An 18,168-nucleotide genomic window follows, 5' to 3' on the forward strand; every position below is an offset into this window, starting at 1 on the left:
ATATACGGCTTCTCCATCCTCTGCTGTCTCTTGGCATCTCAGTCCTGTCCAGTGTTACGGGGCGACCAGTTACTGTTGGTGTGTGGACCAGGACGGCCGTGAGGTTCCTGGCACTCGGTCGCACGACATCGTCAAGCCTGCGTGTGAGTGTCGTCTTTAGCCGGCGCAGTGTATCTGTGTGATCGAGATTTGATCGCGACCTAACTTTTCATCCCATCCATTCTGTGTCCCAGGCCTCCCTTCTGTTGCTCCACCCACCGTGCACCCGTTGCCCCGCCCAGATGTGACCCCGCCTCCCTCTGACGTCACCATGCTGTACGCGCAGGGGCAGAAAATCGGAGCGCTGCCTCTCAATGGGACAAGACTGGACGCCTCCCGGTCCAAAACACTGCTGGCTCTACATGTAACGTCTCCAATATGTCCTTATGTTCTTACCTGGTTCTGTGTGGGACTGCGTGATCAATACCATCCTTGTGTGTGTGTGTGTCTCCAGGGTTCCATAGTTGTCGGTTTAGCCCATGACTGCAAAGAGAATTACGTCTACTGGACAGATTTGTCTGCGAGGACGATCAACAGGGCCTCTATGGTGCCTGGAGCCGAGCCTGAGATTCTCATCAACACAGGTAACACCAAACACTCAAACACACACACACACACACTCACACCTCCTGCCCCCTCGTCTGTGTACTCACTGCGTACTCTCCGCTCTCTCCGTCTCTGCAGATCTGATCAGTCCAGAGGGTTTGGCGGTGGACGTCAAACGCCGCCTGATGTTCTGGGTCGACTCCACCCCGGACAGAATCGAACGCGCCAACCTGGACGGCAGCGGAAGGCGGACGCTGATCGAGGCGGACCTGGTCAACCCCCGTGCCATCATCGTGGTCTCTTCCACAGGGTAAGACTTTAAACGGGAAAACGCCGCAAAATTCAAACACTTAAAACTGAGACGAATGAGTGAAGGAGGCCCGGTCCTTACTCGTTGTTGTGGCGCTGTCTGACTTTGTTCTTCAAGGCTCGTTGAGTCTGAGCATGACATCATCACTCAGAGACACAGGTGGTTTGGGTTTAAAGGCGGAGTTTGATCTGTTCTGCCGTATAACTGAGTTTTAGTGTTTCAGTAAACAGAAAAAGAAAACTACTCTGGATTTACTGAAGCTATTAATTCGGGACAGGTTACCACAAACACACATGCACACGCACACGCACACGCACACACACACACACACACACACACACACACAAACATCAGTGAAAGCACAAGGCCGTCATTGCTCAGCTCTCTCCAGGAACAACATCTGTTTTGTATCATTGCAGCTAATCACATAATCAACGAGTGTGTGTGTGTGATCGCACATGTGTGTGTGTGTGTGTGTGTGTGTGTGTTGTGGTTGATACAAATGATTAAACATAGCAGTTGTAACCAAAATTATAAAACCTCAAATATGTGTTTCACAGTATTGGTATGACAGTTTGAAGTTTGTTTTCAGACTCGCGGCCAGGCGTGTGTGCGTGTGTGTGTGTGTGTGTGTGTGTGTGTTCTGACGCTGACCCTAAAGGTAATTGCTGCCTCACATGGGTCCACATATGATGAAGCCACACACAGCAATGTGGAAATATACACACATGCACATACTCACGTTAAGAAAACACACACACACACACACACACACACACACACACTCGCACACTCACATATGAAAACACATACACAAAACATCTGCTCAGCCGCACATTATTCAAATTGATTAACGCACACACACACACATGGATACAGTGTTGATTGCTCATGTGGTGTGTATTACCTGTTCTCCCCAGTGGACTCCCCACATGCAGACCTTTATATACAGATGAAAAGAAGCGTGACGTCCTTACCAGCCCACACACACACACACACACACACACACACACAGCTATGCTTCCATCCTGCCAAGCTTCTTTTTGTGCTTTTCAAACAAAATGCAAATCTAAAAGAGATGAAGAATCTGAGCCACAAGTGTGTGATGTGGGAGGGGAGGAGGATTGATGGGAGAGGTGAGGTCAGAGGTCACACGCTGCTCTGAGTAACCCGACCGTGACCTCATCAGCGCGAGACAGCTGGTCCCCGGAGCCGCACGTGTGGGTCTCCTCTCGTCTCGCCGTGTCTGACAGATTCCAGCGCTCGGCAACAAAACAACTCGCCGAGGTTGAAGGGACAGAAACGTTTTTATGTGTTTGGGATAAAGATTTCAACGATTAATTGTCACTTTTAACATTTTTGCCTACAGAGTGCTAACTTAGAGGACTTTTTGGGCCTTGGTGGAGGTATGGCCCCTTGAGTTAAAGCACTGCGATACATATGAAAAGCTTTGACTTAAACGTCCTGGTCGTCTCTCTGCAGGACTCTGTACTGGACAGATTGGAACCGCGAGGCGCCGAAGATCGAGAGCGCGTCGGTGGACGGCCAGAACCGGCGAGTGGTGGTGTCTGAGGGGGTCGGCCTGCCAAACGCTCTGACGTACGACACGTCCTCTGGACAAGTCTGCTGGGCCGACGCAGGTAAACAAACACTCATACTGTAGCATTATCTGTGATTGATGTCGTACTAACGTAGCTTGTGACGTTTCTCCTCCTGCTCGTCAGGTACGAAGCGTCTGGAGTGTGTGTCTCCAGACGGCTCCGGCCGCAAAGTGATCCACTCCAGCCTCAACTACCCCTTCAGCATGGTCTACTACAGAAACCACTTCTACTACACTGACTGGAGGAGGTACGCGTCCTTCCTTAAGAGTATAGAGTGTTTGGTTTTTGCTAATCGCTAATCAATATGCTGATTGTTGTTATTGCCCACACAGAGACGGCGTGATTGCGGTGAGCAAAGACAGCAGTCAGTTCACGGACGAGTACCTGCCTGACCAGCGCTCTCACCTGTACGGTATCGCCATAGCAACCACCCAGTGTCTATCAGGTGAGACACACACACACACGTTACACTGCAAAGCGTTAGACAGTGAGCTCATCGGTTTGTTTGGAGTGATGTCATCACGTCAATCAAACGTTGCAATTGACAGGGAGTCAAGCGCAAACCTGCTGTTATTCCCCCCCACTACCATTAGGGGTCAGGCACAAGACCGGAAAGGCACAATTTGAGGATTAAGACTTTATTTATAGGTTTAGTGTAAAGTAAACACAGCTTTTGTTGTGCGGTGAAGCGCCGGTCATGTTTCATTCACCATCCAGGCAGGGAAGTCATCACACAGCTGCTGGGACCCTCCACACATCTCTACCTGTGTGTGTGCGTGTGTGTGTGTTTTGAGTTCACACGCATCTACGAGAGAGGCAAACCACAGTAATTACACAGCTGTGTGCGGCCCTCTACCTGGATTTTGTTTATGTGTGTGTGTGTGTGTGCCGGTGTGTGTGATGTGTCGACTTCTGCAGATGGCCTCAAGTCCTTTCAAAGCCGCACGTTAAACGTCTTTAAAGAACAAAGTGGCCCTCTAAACACAGGATAATCCCTAAAGTAGCACCTTGGAGGTTGTCATTGCCAAAGCTACACACTCTCACACACGTTGATTTGTGTGTTTGTGTGTTTCTGTTGTCATGTCTGCGCATCCTCTCGCACCCTCGAAAGCCTCAGACTAAATAACACCCGCCGGCTTCAAAGACGTGTGTGTGCGGTGTAATTGTGACCATGATGACAGCTCTAAAACACACTTGTGGAGGGTTTGGTTGCTGGCTTAAAAGCCGTCATTGCTGAATAGACACGCACGTGCACGTGCACACACACACACAAGTGCAGGGCTTTGTTGAAGACGGATGACACGTTTGTTCTTTCATTAGCTTTCTAACACCGCCGTCCTTCGCCTTTCATGCCGCCACATGCCGACTGGCACAGGAAAAGGAACTGTAGGCCGCTCAAAGTTCACGGTCCCGAGGTTGTGACGGGTTCCTTGTGTTGCAGGGAGCCATTAACGACGGATCGACCAGAACACGCGATCCTTTGGTGCTAATGTTCCACGGCGGCTCCTGGAGAGGGGGAAGAAGAAGACATGGCCCCACGTTCCCCTCTGCTGGGGGGCTTGGAGGACAGGATACTCGCAAAGGAGCAGCGAGGCCACTTCCTGTCGCCAGAAGATCCTCCAACACCCCCCTCCCTCCCTTATCTCGCCTTAAAGCTATAACCCCAAATTAAATGTTTTGTAAATTTGTTTTATACCTCATTTTTGATTTTGTTTCTACTGTATTTTTGTACGTGAGTTTTTTTTTCTTTTTTCTACCGATTAAAGCCACAGAACAACAAAATCAATGTTAACGTTTCAGCTGAACCCGAGGTTGCTTTTTCTGTGGAGCGTAGAGATTTAAGATGTTACGCATTGGAGCCAAACTCCTGCAGGAAGCCGAGTTTTTGGGTCCGATGGCCTCTCAGGCTAATTAAGACTTAATTTACCACAACGTATTGGATGGAGACAGACTCCAGGCCCGGCTCATCTATAGCCAGGACATTACAGAATTCTATATTGTTCTGTTACTTTAGTATGACGTCAAATGACTTCAATCAGATTACTGTACCGCATCCTGTGCCACAGTCCGACCGCAGTGCTGCCATATTCCTGTGCACTACTAATCTGTCAGCCATGAGATGACATCACATTCTTCTGTTTTTTTTGCCAAATACTTTTACTACTACTTCTAAATCTTTTTTATAAGATGTGATATTTATAACAATAAAATGTGATTTGGTACTTGACTTTGATTGATAGGCTTGGTGTGTTTTGGACACACACACACACACACACACACACACACACACACACACACACACACACACACACACACACACACACACACACACACACACACACACACACACACACACACACACACACACACACACACACACACACACACACACACACACACACACACACACACACACACACACACACACACACACACACACACACACACACACACACACACACACACACACACACACACACACACACACACACACACACACACCAAAAAACAACAACACCTTTACTTGAAACCGTTTCAATCTGGAACAAAACATACAAATACAACTGAGGCACAATCAACTCGCTCTTCTTCTGTGGTTTGTATTGAGAAAGATAACGGCAATTTGGAGGGTGAGGAAGAGTCTCCTTCCTCCGTTAGTGCATCAGGCTAACGGAAATGAATGAATGATTTATGAAGAGTCAAATAAAAGCCTTTACTACTGCTTCTGTAACAAAGCCAATCCCTGTATGCATCTGGCATCAAAACCTTCCATCACAAACTAAAGACAACTGAAATCTTGGTGTTTTTGCTCCCATTTGCTACAGAATTCCCCTCAAAGAAACATCGCTGTGTCAGCTCAAACCGAAGACAAAGCCTTTTCTCCTTCTCAAATTCAAATTAAAACTAAGCAGAGTCCAGTCCCGTCCTTCCTCCCGCGTCCCTCTTCTTCCCGGCTCTCATCTGCCGACCTTGCCCAGCCTGTGGTCCGTCTTGGGGTCGGCGATGATGGCCTGGACGGCCACGATGGCCTCGTTGATCCTGGTCTGCAGCTCCCTCAGCTCCTCCACGTGGAGCAGGCGCAGGATCTGGGCCGCTTCATTTAGGGTCGCATCTGAGGGGGGAGGGAGTTGTATCGTTAATATAAAACGCAAATCATCTTGTTCACTTGTACCTCTTATTTGTTTAGCCTTACACAGCACTCACCTCCAGTGTCGAACCCTAAAATGTGCTTGTCCAACGCTACGGGAATTCCCTGGATGAAGGGCGGAGAGGAAAATGCATCAAGTTCAATACTAAATGAACATTTTCCTCATTTCAGTGCGGCATGAGGCAAACGTGTGTAACTGTGCTTTACCTCTTTATGTTGACTGGCTTTAGCGATGGCCTCCGGTGAAAGTCTCTCCTGGATCAGGATGCGGATGGCCTGGAAATCACGGACCAACATGTTGATCGTCTCACAGTAGAGCGTAGGACAGGAATTAGGACGCGTGACGCAAACGGGCGCTCACCTTCAGCATTACTAGGTAGTCGTCGTGTCTCTGTATCTTGAGGATGTTGGCCAGAGCCGTCACTCCTGCCTTGAAGTCTGGTGAGCTAACTGAAACACACACACACACAGATATGAATACAGCATGTGAGGAATCAGAAGGCGGCAGCGTTTCGACTTAAGTAGTGAGTTATGACTCTTCTTACCGTCGAGGTTGACTAGAGGATCCAATGGTTTGTCGCTGTTGTTGGAGGCTGCCAGCGGCTGACAGTTCTTGTACTTCTCCACTGAGGAACAATAAAACACACTTGGGGTGAAAAGTGATGACAAGATAAATACGATCAGAAGCAGCTGCACGCCATCACTTTGTTGTCTTCAATGGGAACTAAATGATTTGGTTCTAAGCAGGCGGTTATGTGGTGGCGAGCTGACATTATTCCTTTGATAATGTCTCCCTCTTGTGGACAAGGTCACTATTGCAGCTAGGTGTAAAGGAGGAAGACTGGGAAATCAGCTAGACATTTGCTATTGATTTTCTAACTCAGCAGGCAGACGTAGCTCACCGTTGTCTCCATATTCGTATCGGACAGCCAATCCCAGTAACCAGTCTAAAGCCTCCTGCTTCTCCTGACCGCTGAATGGACAGTTCAGGTCCTGCAGGTACTGCACACAGGAACAGGAAGCTCAGACACGTCTTCTGTGCGTGAAACAGTGCCGACAACAATAATCTTATAATAATCTAGTGTCTCACCTGCTGGTAGGCTTTGGGCCAATCTGAGCTGGGGATGTTCCTCAGATTCCCCCTCTCCTCTATCTTGTAATGACGAATCTTCTGGTCTTCCAGCCACACAATGCAGTTCCTGAACTGTGTCTCATCTGAGCAGATTGGAGAGAAAAATACACGCAGGGCCGATGAACAGAATGTGAACCCTTCAGTGTTGAAGTTATAACATGTCATCTCATCCCTGACTCACAGGTGTAACTCCGCCCCCCACGGTGACTGCCTGTCATTACAGGTAACAGAAACACCTGCTCCTTTCCGAGTCGAAGTGAATGAAAATATAAGGAAGGACTGTCAGATTTGCTTCGAGTGCACGGAGGAAGGAATTACTGAAGGAAGTTAAACTCCAAACCGACTCCAGTCTCCTCTCACCGATGGACTCCAGTGATGTGAGTATTTTAACATAGTGGACATCTTAAACTGTTTAAATCGACTGCTTACTGATTGTAAAACTGTTAAATGTTTTCGTGATTCTTGGATCCGTTTCATTGTACTCGTTGCTGTAAAAAAAAAAATCTACAACCACCTGAAAAATGTGTCCTTTCACAGTAAAGTTACTCTGCAATGTGGCAACACGTGAAAAGCGCGAAAGACAAAACAAACTTCTGGATGAGAGATGATAAACTATAAAGCATTTTTAAGAGAAGAGCGTTTGCATTAACGCAGGAATTGAGTTGCGTATGTGCGTTTTGACGTCCTCTGTAAACCTTTATTCTGAAAGGTGGACTCCTTTGCATGCGGATATTTAGCGTTGACCTCTCACACCAGCCTTTTAGCGTTTGTTTGTTAAATAATTTCAGGAACGCCATAATTACTTACATTTGGGTTAAAATAAACGTTTAGTCCACTACGAAGCCGGTATATAAATGCTGAAAAAGTTGTCTTAATGGAAATGAACTGTTGTAGTAGACAAGCCAGGAGAAACATTGCCATCTAGCGGTCTTTTGGCGCTACACGCTTTAGCTTTGGTTTAACGAGAAGCCTCTAAACTCTGATTCACTGATATTGAACATTATTATTATATTTTAGTGACGGGCTCTAAAAGAAAACCGTCAAATTACGTGACCATTTCCAATTCTGAGAGATATGATTCATAAATATAGAAGTTTAAGAAATTGTTTTCTTTATTTTTGGCTGACGTCGGGAATAGCTCGAATTAACAATTCCCTCCAGAACACATTTACAATAAAATAAGTCATTTTAAAAGCGAACGTGTTTGGTGTATACCGCTGTAAAATCAACGAGAGTCCGCGTACGTAGCCTGTGTGACGTTAGCCGGCAGCTGCGGCGGTTATGGCGGAATCCGACTCCTCTGCAGAAGCTGAGAGTCAAAATGGTGGCGAGCTTCTTACCTGTGCAGTCAAAGTCGTTCGGGTTATGATATTCCAAAGCTGTCAGTTTTCTCCGAAACATTCTAAAGTGTGTTTCGTGTGCAAAAAGGCTAACCTCGCTGTTGGCTCCGCTAGCTGTCAGTGTGTGTCGGCACGCATGCGCAACAGACAGAACATCCGGTCAAATCTGTCAGAATAAAAGCTTGCTTATAAAACAAAAGCTTGCTTATAAAACTAAAGCTTGATATTGAGTTTAGGACTTTGTTTTATGTGCAGTTTTACAATTAGTTTATAGCAGCGGGGGTCGAACCACCAATTTAAAGACAGAATAAGTAAGTTATCTCATTTATAGTGCATTTACATCATAGATTATAGCAGTTTGCAAAATCACTTTGTCCTCTCTGCCTCTCCCAGTAGTCAGTGAAAATTGAGCAAAATGACAGCATGTGACAGTAATTGATAATCATGTGTTGAGAGCCATAAATGCATCTGAACACCCACTGAGTCAGAAGGGCATGCAAAAAAGGGATTAGAACCCCAGACCTATAAGTTTTAAAGCATTGATCTTGTGCAGTTTAGATAGATATACTTTATTGATCCCAAACTGGTAAATTTACCACATATCAGTTTTACGCGAATTGTTTCAGCCACATAGAACTATTAGAGCTGAACAAAGTCAGTTCAGCTACAAAGAAAGGACAGAAACGTATTGGAAAAGAAACAAACTTTATTACATGTCACATTTAATAACATGGGGCAAGGATCTTCCAAGATGAAGGACTTATTAAAAAAAACAATGCACTTCGATTGAGGTGTGATGGCCGCCGCCGTGTGCTGCTATGTCTGTGTGTGTGTGCGTGTTCAGAAGTGTCTCATGCGTGTGTTTAATGGCGGGGCTCTGTTGGGTGGTGTGATGGCGATATCCAGGTAGTCCCCAATCTGGAAGAGCTGGGACTGCAGCGTCATGGAGTCGTCCGCCCCCTTCCTGCCCGAAACGGTACTGCCGATGTCTTTCAACCTTGATTGGACGAAGGAGAGGCAGCATGTTTAAGACTCCCTAATGGGATAGAGGGTGTGTGTGTGTGTGTCTTTTCTGCAGAGTGAAGCTGACCTGTACACCTTCGCCCTGGGGTCTGGGAAGACGATGGCAAAGCTGAAGTGTGTTCCTTTCTTCCTGGACTCTGGATACACTTCCTTCACCAGGCTGGTCAGCTCCTTCAGAGTAGCATCCATCCTGAGACAACAGATTAGGCACCAGAGATCAGAGTCTGCATTCAGATGAGTCATTTGAGAGCATTTTAAGTCTCTTTAATGTGACTTCTTCGCCATGTGGATGATCTCACCATGTGTATATCTGCAGTTCACTGGAAGGAACGTTCCCTCGTGCAAACTCATCAGGTCTGTGGTGACGCCCGATGTTGGTGGTGAAGACTCGCAGCAGCAGGGGGCAGGTCTGGAACACAAACACGCAAATGATAGTTCTTAACACAGAACAGGATTAAGACATGGAACTTCTACAATGAATTTCTAGATTTTCCCTCAGCTTCCCCCATTTCCAAAGCTTCAAATTCCTGGAAATACAGAAGATCCGCTTTATGAGGCCTAGTTTATCAGAAAAGCTGCTGCAGAGTGTAAACATTGGAAAAAGAGTGACGTAATGTGCTGTTGAGTCTGCTTGTTGTATTGATCTTTAACACAAACAGTCGCATGTTTTTCAAAGGTTTAGTTTATTTCTAGTTTTATCTCAGATCGCAGCACAATGTCTCTCACAATCCACCAATGCGCCACAGTTCACGCTCACACTAAAGCGACAGAGTTTGCGACATTAGCAGACGACAAACGTGGAGCAGCGTCGCGACATTCTTAAATAAAAACGCACAGATGCACCGTGCAGGCAGCAGAAAAATAGCACAGCGACATTGACTCTTATTAAAATAGCTACATTTCGAAGGAAACCATTTGTAGCCCTTGTGCGCGTAAAGATGACCCCATCTCTGTTAGCTCTGGCCGTTAGCCTGTAGCGTAGGTGCTACGCTAACACCGCTAACTAGCAAACCGGAGCACGCGGCTCGCGCCTTGGTACCTTTTCTCGGTCGATGGGCTTCTCCGGTTCTTTCTTAATCTCCTCCTGTGTGACTCGAGACTCCAGCGCCATGACTATGTTGCTCCAATGTATCTTTCTACTCAGGTAAAGCGTCTAGCACCTTCTGCAAGCGCGTATGCAGATACAAAAAAAAGGGGACAGTCGCCACTTCCGGTGTTTCTCTTGCGTGAGTGTTGATTTCAGGGACAACAACGCGCTCCCGCCACCCACTGGCCCGGAGTGGGTACTTCGTATTTCATCAATTTGTGCGTTTTTGTACAGATTTCTAACTGTGTCGTATTAAATATGAATCGATTCCTAATTCATTTATTATTGTCATTGTACAGGGCCCTTCCTAAGTTTATTTGCTTTTGATAAATACATATATACTGTATATTTACCTTTTTACAGCTTTTTTATTTATTTTTATTTTACTGCCAATACCCTTTAGTTTACCAAGTTAAAACTATGACCTTTTACATAGTGTTGTTCAATCTTAACTTAAGTAAAGGTGTGTATTTCTTATATAAATCCACAATTATTACATGGGGTGATACATGAGAGGGCAGAATGCTAGAAAGTGGTTTTACAAATTAGTGCCTGCTTGTTATTGCGCATAGTGAATTCTTTGTGTTATCGCATTTTGAGCTTTTTTGTTCTTAATGCAGTGCTGAAAATGGTGAATGCACTTTTTCCTGTGATTTCTGGCTTTCCTTTCCTCGAAGTTGCCTTTTATATTTTGTCAAAACAAGTCATAATCGGCATCTGAGTTGGACTGTGAAAATCCAAACTTCATCTTCACAAAATCACAAAATCAAATCACACTATTTGTTTGACAGAAGTGCCTCAATGAAGTTGAGACAAAGAGATAAGAATTCATTAGAGTCCAAAACGCTAATCAGCAACTTCTAGAAATCTTCCGTAACATGGCCAAGTCCACCTACAGAACTGAGATCTGCTATTTAGTCACATGCTGCTCTCCCCCTCTTTCTTTACAGTGTGTGTGTGTGTGTGTGTGTGTGTGTGTGTGTGTGTGTGTGTGTGTGTGTGTGTGTGTGTGTGTGTGTGTGTGTGTGGGGGGTTTTCTTTCTTTCCCTCTGTATAACATGTGTAGCCAGTATGTGTGTTGTAAAGTTTTGTGTGTGTGTGTATAGTCTGACACTGTCCCCTCTGTTCTCCTGCTGGCTCCCTGATCAGGAGCTACTACAACAATCAGCTCTATTTTCTCTCTCTCTCTCCCCCCCCCCCCCCCCCCCCCAACCCTAACCCCCCCCCATCAGAATGGATCTGCTTGAAACAATCTGCCGACCGTTGTTTCTCCCTGGCTGTGTTTTTGCCTCACAGTGGGTCTTTCAGTCTCACCCGCACACTGATATCCATTCATTGATATGCATCAGGAATAAGTGTCAGTGTTTCTCCCCTAATGACTCCATTAGAATCACTGACCGCCTCTTTGTCTCCGTTCCAACCTGGCTTGTTTCCTGTGTGTGTGCACTGTTTAATTCTGCTGTCGTACCTCTGCTGCAACACAGTGTCAGTTTTCATTTAATACACAGTGACCTCTAGGACAATTATCATGAGGTCACAATAGACACAGTATACACTTTAATTCAATTAATTTATATCATCGCAAAAGCAAAGATGTTGTTTTTCATATAGAAAATTCATATCCACGCATACATTGCACCAGCTAGAGGTCTTGCCTTGATTTATGATATAAATTGATAAGCCTAAAATAGAAAAATATATGATAAAAGGGGACTTACAGGTTCTCTGAAAAAAGACAATAACCCAGACTGTCCACTTGGTGGCACTGTAGGACCAACTGTGGTTCCTTTATTGAGTGTGACATACATGTACATGTTCCTGTTAAGTTTTCAGACCCTGTTTTCTTCTTTGCTGTCTTATTACTACAGGTCCCCTGAAAAAAAAGAATGATGTATTATATGTTTTGCTGACTGCCACAACAAACTTATTTGGACAAGAACATTGTAAAATAAGTATTTTTCCTTTAGGGTTTAAGTGGAATTAACCGAGGAAGTTGTATTTGCTGTTTTGCTCCCACGCTTGCACAAACAGTGGGAGGGAGCTGGTCGGCGAGCGTTTATCCTCCTGCTCTCTAAGTTTGCTGAGCACAGAGACGCACTGTGTCCTGCTGCCTCGCCCGTGCCAAATGTTGTTTTGTCTCCAAAAAGTCACAGTGACTCCTCCTGTGTCAAGTTACGCTCTCAGAGAGATAACAGAGGTGATGAGCACACACACACACACACACACGCACACACACACACACACACACACACACACACACACACACACACACACACACACACACACACACACACACACACACACACACACACACACACACACACACACACACACACACACACACACACACACACACACACACACATGCATATGTCATATACAACATTTTCATTACAATCCCACTCTGTTCATCCTAACCTTTCTACATTTCAATAATTTCATTAGAGGTTTTTGTGAATTGTGCTTATTTTCTTGTCTACAAGATCTTTAGAAGAGTTCAGTGAGGTGGCGAGCTTCTTCAGCATCTACAGGCTCCCACTACACCCCCATTCAGAGTTGAGGCTCATTGTGAAAGCGGAGTTTGTGTGATGTAGTCTTGCCCTCGTTTCCTGTCACAACAATGCATCTCAAACATTTGAACTTTCGTGTTTGTGAAGAGGATGAAGATGATTTATGTGGCTAGTTCCATCATTCAGAAAGTCTCTTACCTGGATTTACTTTGCTGGGATTCTCCATGAAAACATTATTTCCACTTTCCTGCTACCTGTGTGGATTACTGCTCAAGACGTCTGCGGCAGGATTTTATTTTGGAAGCGCTCACAGGAAGCAAGCATCCCAAGCTGGCTAGTTTGACTCTGGTGTCTGCAGGCGCATCTTTGATTTCATGTAAAGGGCGGCAGCAGCTGCAGGTTTCTGATTGATTTACTGTTTTGTTTATTTCTATATTGATTGATTGAACGGTCATCACAGCACTGATGTGATGTGACAGCAACGCGTCTGTCTGTCTCCATGCTGAGGATCATGTCGAGAGTTTCCCAAGAAACAACCTGAATCAACCTGAAGGTGAGAGCTGCCTTTTGTTTTTGATACTCATGTTTGAAGTTTGTTGTGCTTTTCGTGTGTTATTAAGTTTGTTTATAAATATTTATTGATACTTAACATTATAATTTCAAGTATTTGCTTTTTAAACTACTTTGTAAACAGTAAGCAGGTCCTCGTAAACTACAACCATGATACTGATTTATTAGAATTAAATACTACCAACAATAATAATACTAAATTAGTGGGGAAAAAAAGGAAATAAGATGAATTAGGCTTAATGTTTTAAGCACATAATAGTTTGTGTGTATCTCTACATTATTGACCATTTAAGCAGGCAGTCGATGAACTAATCAGTGAGTTAATCAAGCAGTTTCACTCAGTGTGAGCGGTGGTGAGCTCTGTAGTATGTGGGTTTGCACAGTGGTTCAGTGTGCTTTTGCTGGAGTGGGTTCAGTTCAGTGCAGTCCACAGTGGGCCGAGAGGTTCAACAGTTCACATGAATGTTGGCACCGGGCCTCCTCTCCTTCTCCTCCTCCTCTTCTCCGTTTCATTCCTTCTCATCCGCTCCCTCTTTCAAACTCGTCTTTTGTTCCGTCGCCTGTCTCTGCTTTCATCCTTTGCCACTGCCTTCCTCCCCAATGTTCCATCTGTCGCTCTCAGATCTCACATTTGTCACATCTCCTGAAATGACCGGTGTCTCGTCCTCTTACCCCACCCAGATTTTCCCAGCAGCGATTAAAATGTCCCATTCCCTTATTCCCCGCGTTCCCATTCTCTTGTCTCTCACCGTTCCCTCAGGATGTCCTGGCCTGCTCTGTACGCTCAGTTAGTCGGGGCGAACCGTCACGCCACCAGCCTGGGGAAGATCTGGCTGTCGGTGCTGTTTATTTTCCGGGTCATGGTGCTGGTCGTGGCCGCTGAGAGTGTGTGGGGCGACGAGCAGACCGACTTCACCTGTAACACCCTTCAGGTAAGACACTGTGTCAGCCGTGTCTAACCTTTGACTTATCAGACACTGTGGTGTAGTGGAGCCTCTTTTCTTGCCAATTCAGGGTTTCTGTATGATGTTGATGATCCTTGTCCTCTTACAGCCAGGCTGTGAGAACGTCTGTTATGACCACTTCTTCCCCGTTTCCCACATCCGTCTCTGGTGTCTTCAGCTCATCTTTGTCTCCACGCCAACCCTTCTGGTAGCCACGTATGTTGCCTATCGCAACCACAATGATAAGAAGAGGCTCCTGCAGGTGTGTACGCCATGCATTTGTGTCGCTGTGTAGCTGGCAGGACAGAGAAATGTTGTTTGATGTCTTGTAGTGTCGCACTGGACAGCGGGGTTCTGGCGGAGCTGGTTTTCTCAGCAACAAGGGCCAGGAGACACAGCTGGAGAGCTTGAAGAGGCGAAGACTCCCACTGGCTGGCGCCCTCTGGTGGACGTATGCCTCCAGTTTGGTCTTCAGGCTCCTATTTGAGGGAGGCTTCATGTAAGACGCATTAGCCTGACTGTGCAGTTTCTTGGAATGTTGTTCCCACACACATGCACAGTACAGCACACAGATGATTTTCATGTGTTTAGGTATGCGCTGTACACGGTGTACGACGGCTTCAACATGCCGCGGCTCGTGCAGTGTGACCAGTGGCCGTGTCCCAACCTGGTGGACTGTTTCAACTCGCGGCCCACAGAGAAAACCATCTTCACCGTTTTCATGGCCACCGCCTCTTCCATCTGCATCGTCCTCAACATGGCAGAACTTGCCTATCTCATCGCCAAGGCTCTCAGGAGGTAGAGATATTAGTCACATGGACAGTCAGGTGATTAATTCACTGATTATTGAATGAACTCACATTGATAGAATAGTAAGAATCAACTGTTTTGTCACGTCTGCATGTACAGCTTTGGGTAAAATGTCATTAAAGTTGACACATCTATAGTTTGATGATGTTTTAAGCACAAAATTTCTACTTTTTCAACAAATGCATTTCTGGTTGATATTTATTTCTTCATATTTATACTTCTGTCCCTGTATCGTCCCAGGGGTCTGTGCTGTCAGAGGGACGGTGAAAGACGCAGCAGCAGAAAGAAAACCCAGAATAAGACCAACCAGAAGTTTCATGTCTCCTCGTGAGGACGCAGCAGCAGCAGGAGGACGGACAGAAGACGTCCTAAAAACACTTTGCATTGGTTAATGCATCCAACATCATACTCTTCAAAATTCTATGCTGATAGATTTGCTTGAATTTTTAACTAATTGTGATTGTAGTAGAGGATAGTGTTACATATTAACAGGAGATTAATACAATATTTGAAATATTATGGACATTTGAATGGGTACAGACTGTACAGTGTGTGTGTGTGTGATTACAGCATGTGGGGTTTACAGCCAGCGTGCCATCTAACGGGCAAGGACAGAACTCCAACAGGAATGGAATTTTTTTTTTTGCATTAGGGAGATCATTGATGATTTCCTCCAATAAAGTGTAATCATGATTTATTAGAACAGTTTTCCTGTTTAATTGTTGAATTTTGTCCAATATGATGATGTTTTTCCTGAGGCTCTGTAGATCCTGAGTTTCTTAGTATGGTGGAATAATCTCAATACTGACATTTTAATGAATTTTGTTTTATTATTATTATCATGTTTAATGTTATTTTTCAAGTGGTACAGTGAATTCCTTCATGCCCCCTGACTCCTGTCTCTCTCTCTGTCTGTCTCTCTCTCTACACACGCACACAAACACACCCTCTTGCCCCTCCCGCGCCCCACGCATGGGGACCCAGCGTGTGTATGTATGTGTGTGTGTGTGTGTGTGACAGTGGCGCTCGGCCTGGGCCACGCGGGACGCAGCCGCTGCGTGTTTGGCCTTGCAGGACATCTTCTTCCACGCGTGTCCTCCTACAGACCGTCAAACCCGTCCTTTCATCTACCCCCCCCCCTCCTCTCTCTCTGTCTCTGTCTCTCTCTCTCTCTCTCTCTCCCCCCTCCCCTCTCCCCTCTCCCCTCTCTCTCTCTCTCTCTCTCTCCCTCCCCCTCTCTCTCTCTCTCTCTCTAACCTAAACTGCCCCGAGTTTTCCCCCGTGGGAATAAAGGAAAGGAGGAGGCGGGAAAGAGCGAGAGAAGGTAGCTTCCGGAGGAGGAGGAGGAGACGCGTTAGAGAGAAGGTAAGAGAGGATGCTGTGAGGGGGGGAGGAGGGATCAGCATCCTTCCACCTGTGGGATCTCGTGATGCGTTCACTTCCAGGAGAGCAACTGGATCTTCCCTCTCTGCACGTTTGGTGGAATAGTTTGCTGCTGTTTTATTTTTTAAGTTATTATTACTGTTTATTTTAAGTACTTATCCAGTGATGGGAAATGCAGCATAAAATGCTTCTTTTTCAATTTTAAAGTTTGGTAAAGTTGCACTTTTGACAATCCTTCTCCTTGTGAGTTAGGTATACTTTGACAGAATCAATGTGAAAGCGATCAAAACAGTGATTATATATTTTTGTGCAAGATAATATTTTTTACAGCTTACCGAACCGATATCTTAAACTTAATATTTTACATTTGTCTTTATCGATCATCTAAGGCTGTAAAAGCACATGAGAAGAAGTCTGTTCCCATGTGTGTGACTGATCTGACTGAGGCATCTTGTGTGGCCTTTTGGAGCTTCACTATATGTGGGGAACTTGTTTGTTGTATTTGGTGATAAGAAAATGGATGGAATTCGTGAGAATAATATTGCAAAAAAAAATTTGCATTGAAAACACTTCCCAAAAAAAAGAGTCTCTGTCGTCTTATCTAATCTTAAAAGTCTTATCTATTGTTTTGTCTTATTATTTCCCTGTTATCAGAAAAATATAGAATTTGCATCAAGGCGTCTACACAACAGATTCTCAGCTATGATGCTTTCACCTAAAACAGGGAATGGGGTAGACAAGAACTTCACTTTGTGTCTTCACTGTTGTGGCGTTTGGACATCCAGTTTCTTGAATTCTGGCAATACAGAGATTCATTAAAATGAAATGGACAGGACTTCATTTGGACATTTTACCTCTCAGTTCCCATGGCCGGGGACAAAATTTGAATTTTCTGCCCTGAATTTGTGGTAGGAATATGTTGTTTGATTTGCCAGAGAAGAAGAAGCAGTAAGTCAGTAGTATATTCTTTTTGTGTGTGCGTGTGTGTGTGTGTGTGTGTGTTTTGAGTGTTACGGTTGCTGCTTGATTGTCAGGGCGCTAAATCTGCGTTCAGCTTCATGCATTATTGAGCCATTATGAAGTTTTATGGACCTTTTTGCACCTGCTGACCTACAGGATTATGTCTCTAACAAGGAATGTTGAACATGTTTACATGTAGGGAGGAACCCAGATCTTGTTTTGGGATGATCCTCTATCGATTATTCTGATTTAAGATTACGCCAAATGTAAATTAAGCTGCTTTTTATACTTTTTATGTGCCTCTGTGCATCTTCAAAGTTTGTTTTGGGGCGCATTCGGCAGAGCAAGAGTTAACCGTCTGGGCTGCTTTAGCACAAAGACCTCTGATCCATCAAAAGCAGGCACCAGCCAGGACAATGTCCATCTGGCAGCTTCGCCATTGTCTCCCGTGACAGACGGTTTTTCATCACGTCAACAACTCGTGTACATACGTGCACACATGCCACTGATAGACTGGTGTGTCTTTAGATGGTTGCGTTAAATCTGAGCTGTGAAAACTGGAGTGACTTTAGGTGTGACAGCATCATGCAGAGGCGGATTTGAAACCTTGTGATGTGTCCAATTGTGTTCTTAGACAGAAATAACATCCCTGTGAGGACTTAACATGGTGCCTGTCTAATGATCAATGGTGTCAAAGTACTACATGTTAGTACACTTCAGTACTCTTGCAAGGAATTGGAGTTTCTAATCCTATTTCTGGAGTCT

The 18,168-nt window shown here is 45.2% G+C and overlaps 4 protein-coding genes across 5 annotated transcripts in view; 2 read left to right on the forward strand and 2 right to left on the reverse strand.

Moving 5' to 3' along the window:
- Nucleotides 1–4,660, forward strand: part of nid2a (nidogen 2a (osteonidogen)) — a 30,314-nt gene extending 25,654 nt beyond the window's left edge. The window contains exons 37-44 of the mRNA XM_076152365.1: nt 43–143; nt 234–403; nt 494–623; nt 724–895; nt 2,378–2,535; nt 2,620–2,743; nt 2,829–2,941; nt 3,938–4,660. Coding sequence (XP_076008480.1) covers nt 43–143; nt 234–403; nt 494–623; nt 724–895; nt 2,378–2,535; nt 2,620–2,743; nt 2,829–2,941; nt 3,938–3,948 — 979 coding nt within the window. The 3' untranslated portion in view covers nt 3,949–4,660. The remainder of the gene's footprint in view (nt 1–42; nt 144–233; nt 404–493; nt 624–723; nt 896–2,377; nt 2,536–2,619; nt 2,744–2,828; nt 2,942–3,937) is intronic.
- A 342-nt stretch (nt 4,661–5,002) lies between these two features.
- rtraf (RNA transcription, translation and transport factor) lies at nt 5,003–8,259 on the reverse strand. The gene is made up of 8 exons (XM_076152533.1): nt 8,117–8,259; nt 6,735–6,859; nt 6,547–6,646; nt 6,190–6,270; nt 6,006–6,094; nt 5,852–5,920; nt 5,701–5,749; nt 5,003–5,608 (listed from the first exon to the last, which is right to left on the reverse strand). Exons 1-8 carry the CDS (start codon nt 8,175–8,177, stop codon nt 5,454–5,456), a joined length of 729 nt encoding a protein of 242 aa, XP_076008648.1. The 5' UTR covers nt 8,178–8,259; the 3' UTR covers nt 5,003–5,453.
- Nucleotides 8,260–8,804: 545 nt separating this feature from the next.
- On the reverse strand, nt 8,805–10,354 carry sap18 (Sin3A-associated protein). Its single transcript, XM_076152367.1, has 4 exons — nt 10,179–10,354; nt 9,439–9,548; nt 9,207–9,329; nt 8,805–9,113 (listed from the first exon to the last, which is right to left on the reverse strand). Exons 1-4 carry the CDS (start codon nt 10,248–10,250, stop codon nt 8,957–8,959), a joined length of 462 nt encoding a protein of 153 aa, XP_076008482.1. The 5' UTR covers nt 10,251–10,354; the 3' UTR covers nt 8,805–8,956.
- Nucleotides 10,355–13,844: 3,490 nt separating this feature from the next.
- LOC143002393 (gap junction beta-6 protein-like) lies at nt 13,845–15,651 on the forward strand. Of its 2 annotated transcripts, none has more exons than XM_076152474.1 (5): nt 13,845–14,238; nt 14,360–14,512; nt 14,598–14,749; nt 14,842–15,048; nt 15,301–15,651. In XM_076152474.1, the coding sequence occupies exons 1-5, from the start codon at nt 14,068–14,070 to the stop codon at nt 15,389–15,391; spliced, it is 774 nt and encodes a 257-aa protein (XP_076008589.1). In that variant the 5' UTR covers nt 13,845–14,067; the 3' UTR covers nt 15,392–15,651. The 2 variants fall into 2 exon arrangements, with proteins under 2 accessions (XP_076008589.1, XP_076008590.1); XM_076152475.1 differs by having other exon boundaries at nt 14,842–15,077; nt 15,301–15,372.
- Nucleotides 15,652–18,168: the final 2,517 nt, after the last annotated feature.

This window comes from Genypterus blacodes, unplaced genomic scaffold, assembly GCF_046128005.1.
Source record: "Genypterus blacodes isolate CSIRO-AG114 ecotype Tasmania unplaced genomic scaffold, CSIRO-AGI_Gbla_v1 ptg000056l_1, whole genome shotgun sequence".
In the NCBI taxonomy this organism is placed as follows: domain Eukaryota; kingdom Metazoa; phylum Chordata; class Actinopteri; order Ophidiiformes; family Ophidiidae; genus Genypterus; species Genypterus blacodes.

Excerpts from the sequence above, each read along its gene's own strand:
- rtraf (XM_076152533.1), bottom strand. The coding sequence starts at position 8,177 with ATGTTTCGGAGAAAACTGACAGCTTTGGAATATCATAACCCGAACGAC. Across the intron at positions 6,095-6,189 it reads TCCTCTAGTCAACCTCGACG|TTAGCTCACCAGACTTCAAG; the intron begins GTAAGAAGAGTC and ends TGTGTGTTTCAG. Across the intron at positions 5,609-5,700 it reads TTTAGGGTTCGACACTGGAG|ATGCGACCCTAAATGAAGCG; the intron begins GTGAGTGCTGTG and ends CTCCCCCCTCAG.
- sap18 (XM_076152367.1), bottom strand. The coding sequence starts at position 10,250 with ATGGCGCTGGAGTCTCGAGTCACACAGGAGGAGATTAAGAAAGAACCG. Across the intron at positions 9,549-10,178 it reads AGCCCATCGACCGAGAAAAG|ACCTGCCCCCTGCTGCTGCG; the intron begins GTACCAAGGCGC and ends TTTGTGTTCCAG. Across the intron at positions 9,114-9,206 it reads CCCAGGGCGAAGGTGTACAG|GTTGAAAGACATCGGCAGTA; the intron begins GTCAGCTTCACT and ends CGTCCAATCAAG.
- LOC143002393 (XM_076152474.1), top strand. The coding sequence starts at position 14,068 with ATGTCCTGGCCTGCTCTGTACGCTCAGTTAGTCGGGGCGAACCGTCAC. Across the intron at positions 14,750-14,841 it reads CTATTTGAGGGAGGCTTCAT|GTATGCGCTGTACACGGTGT; the intron begins GTAAGACGCATT and ends TCATGTGTTTAG. Across the intron at positions 15,049-15,300 it reads ATCGCCAAGGCTCTCAGGAG|GGGTCTGTGCTGTCAGAGGG; the intron begins GTAGAGATATTA and ends GTATCGTCCCAG.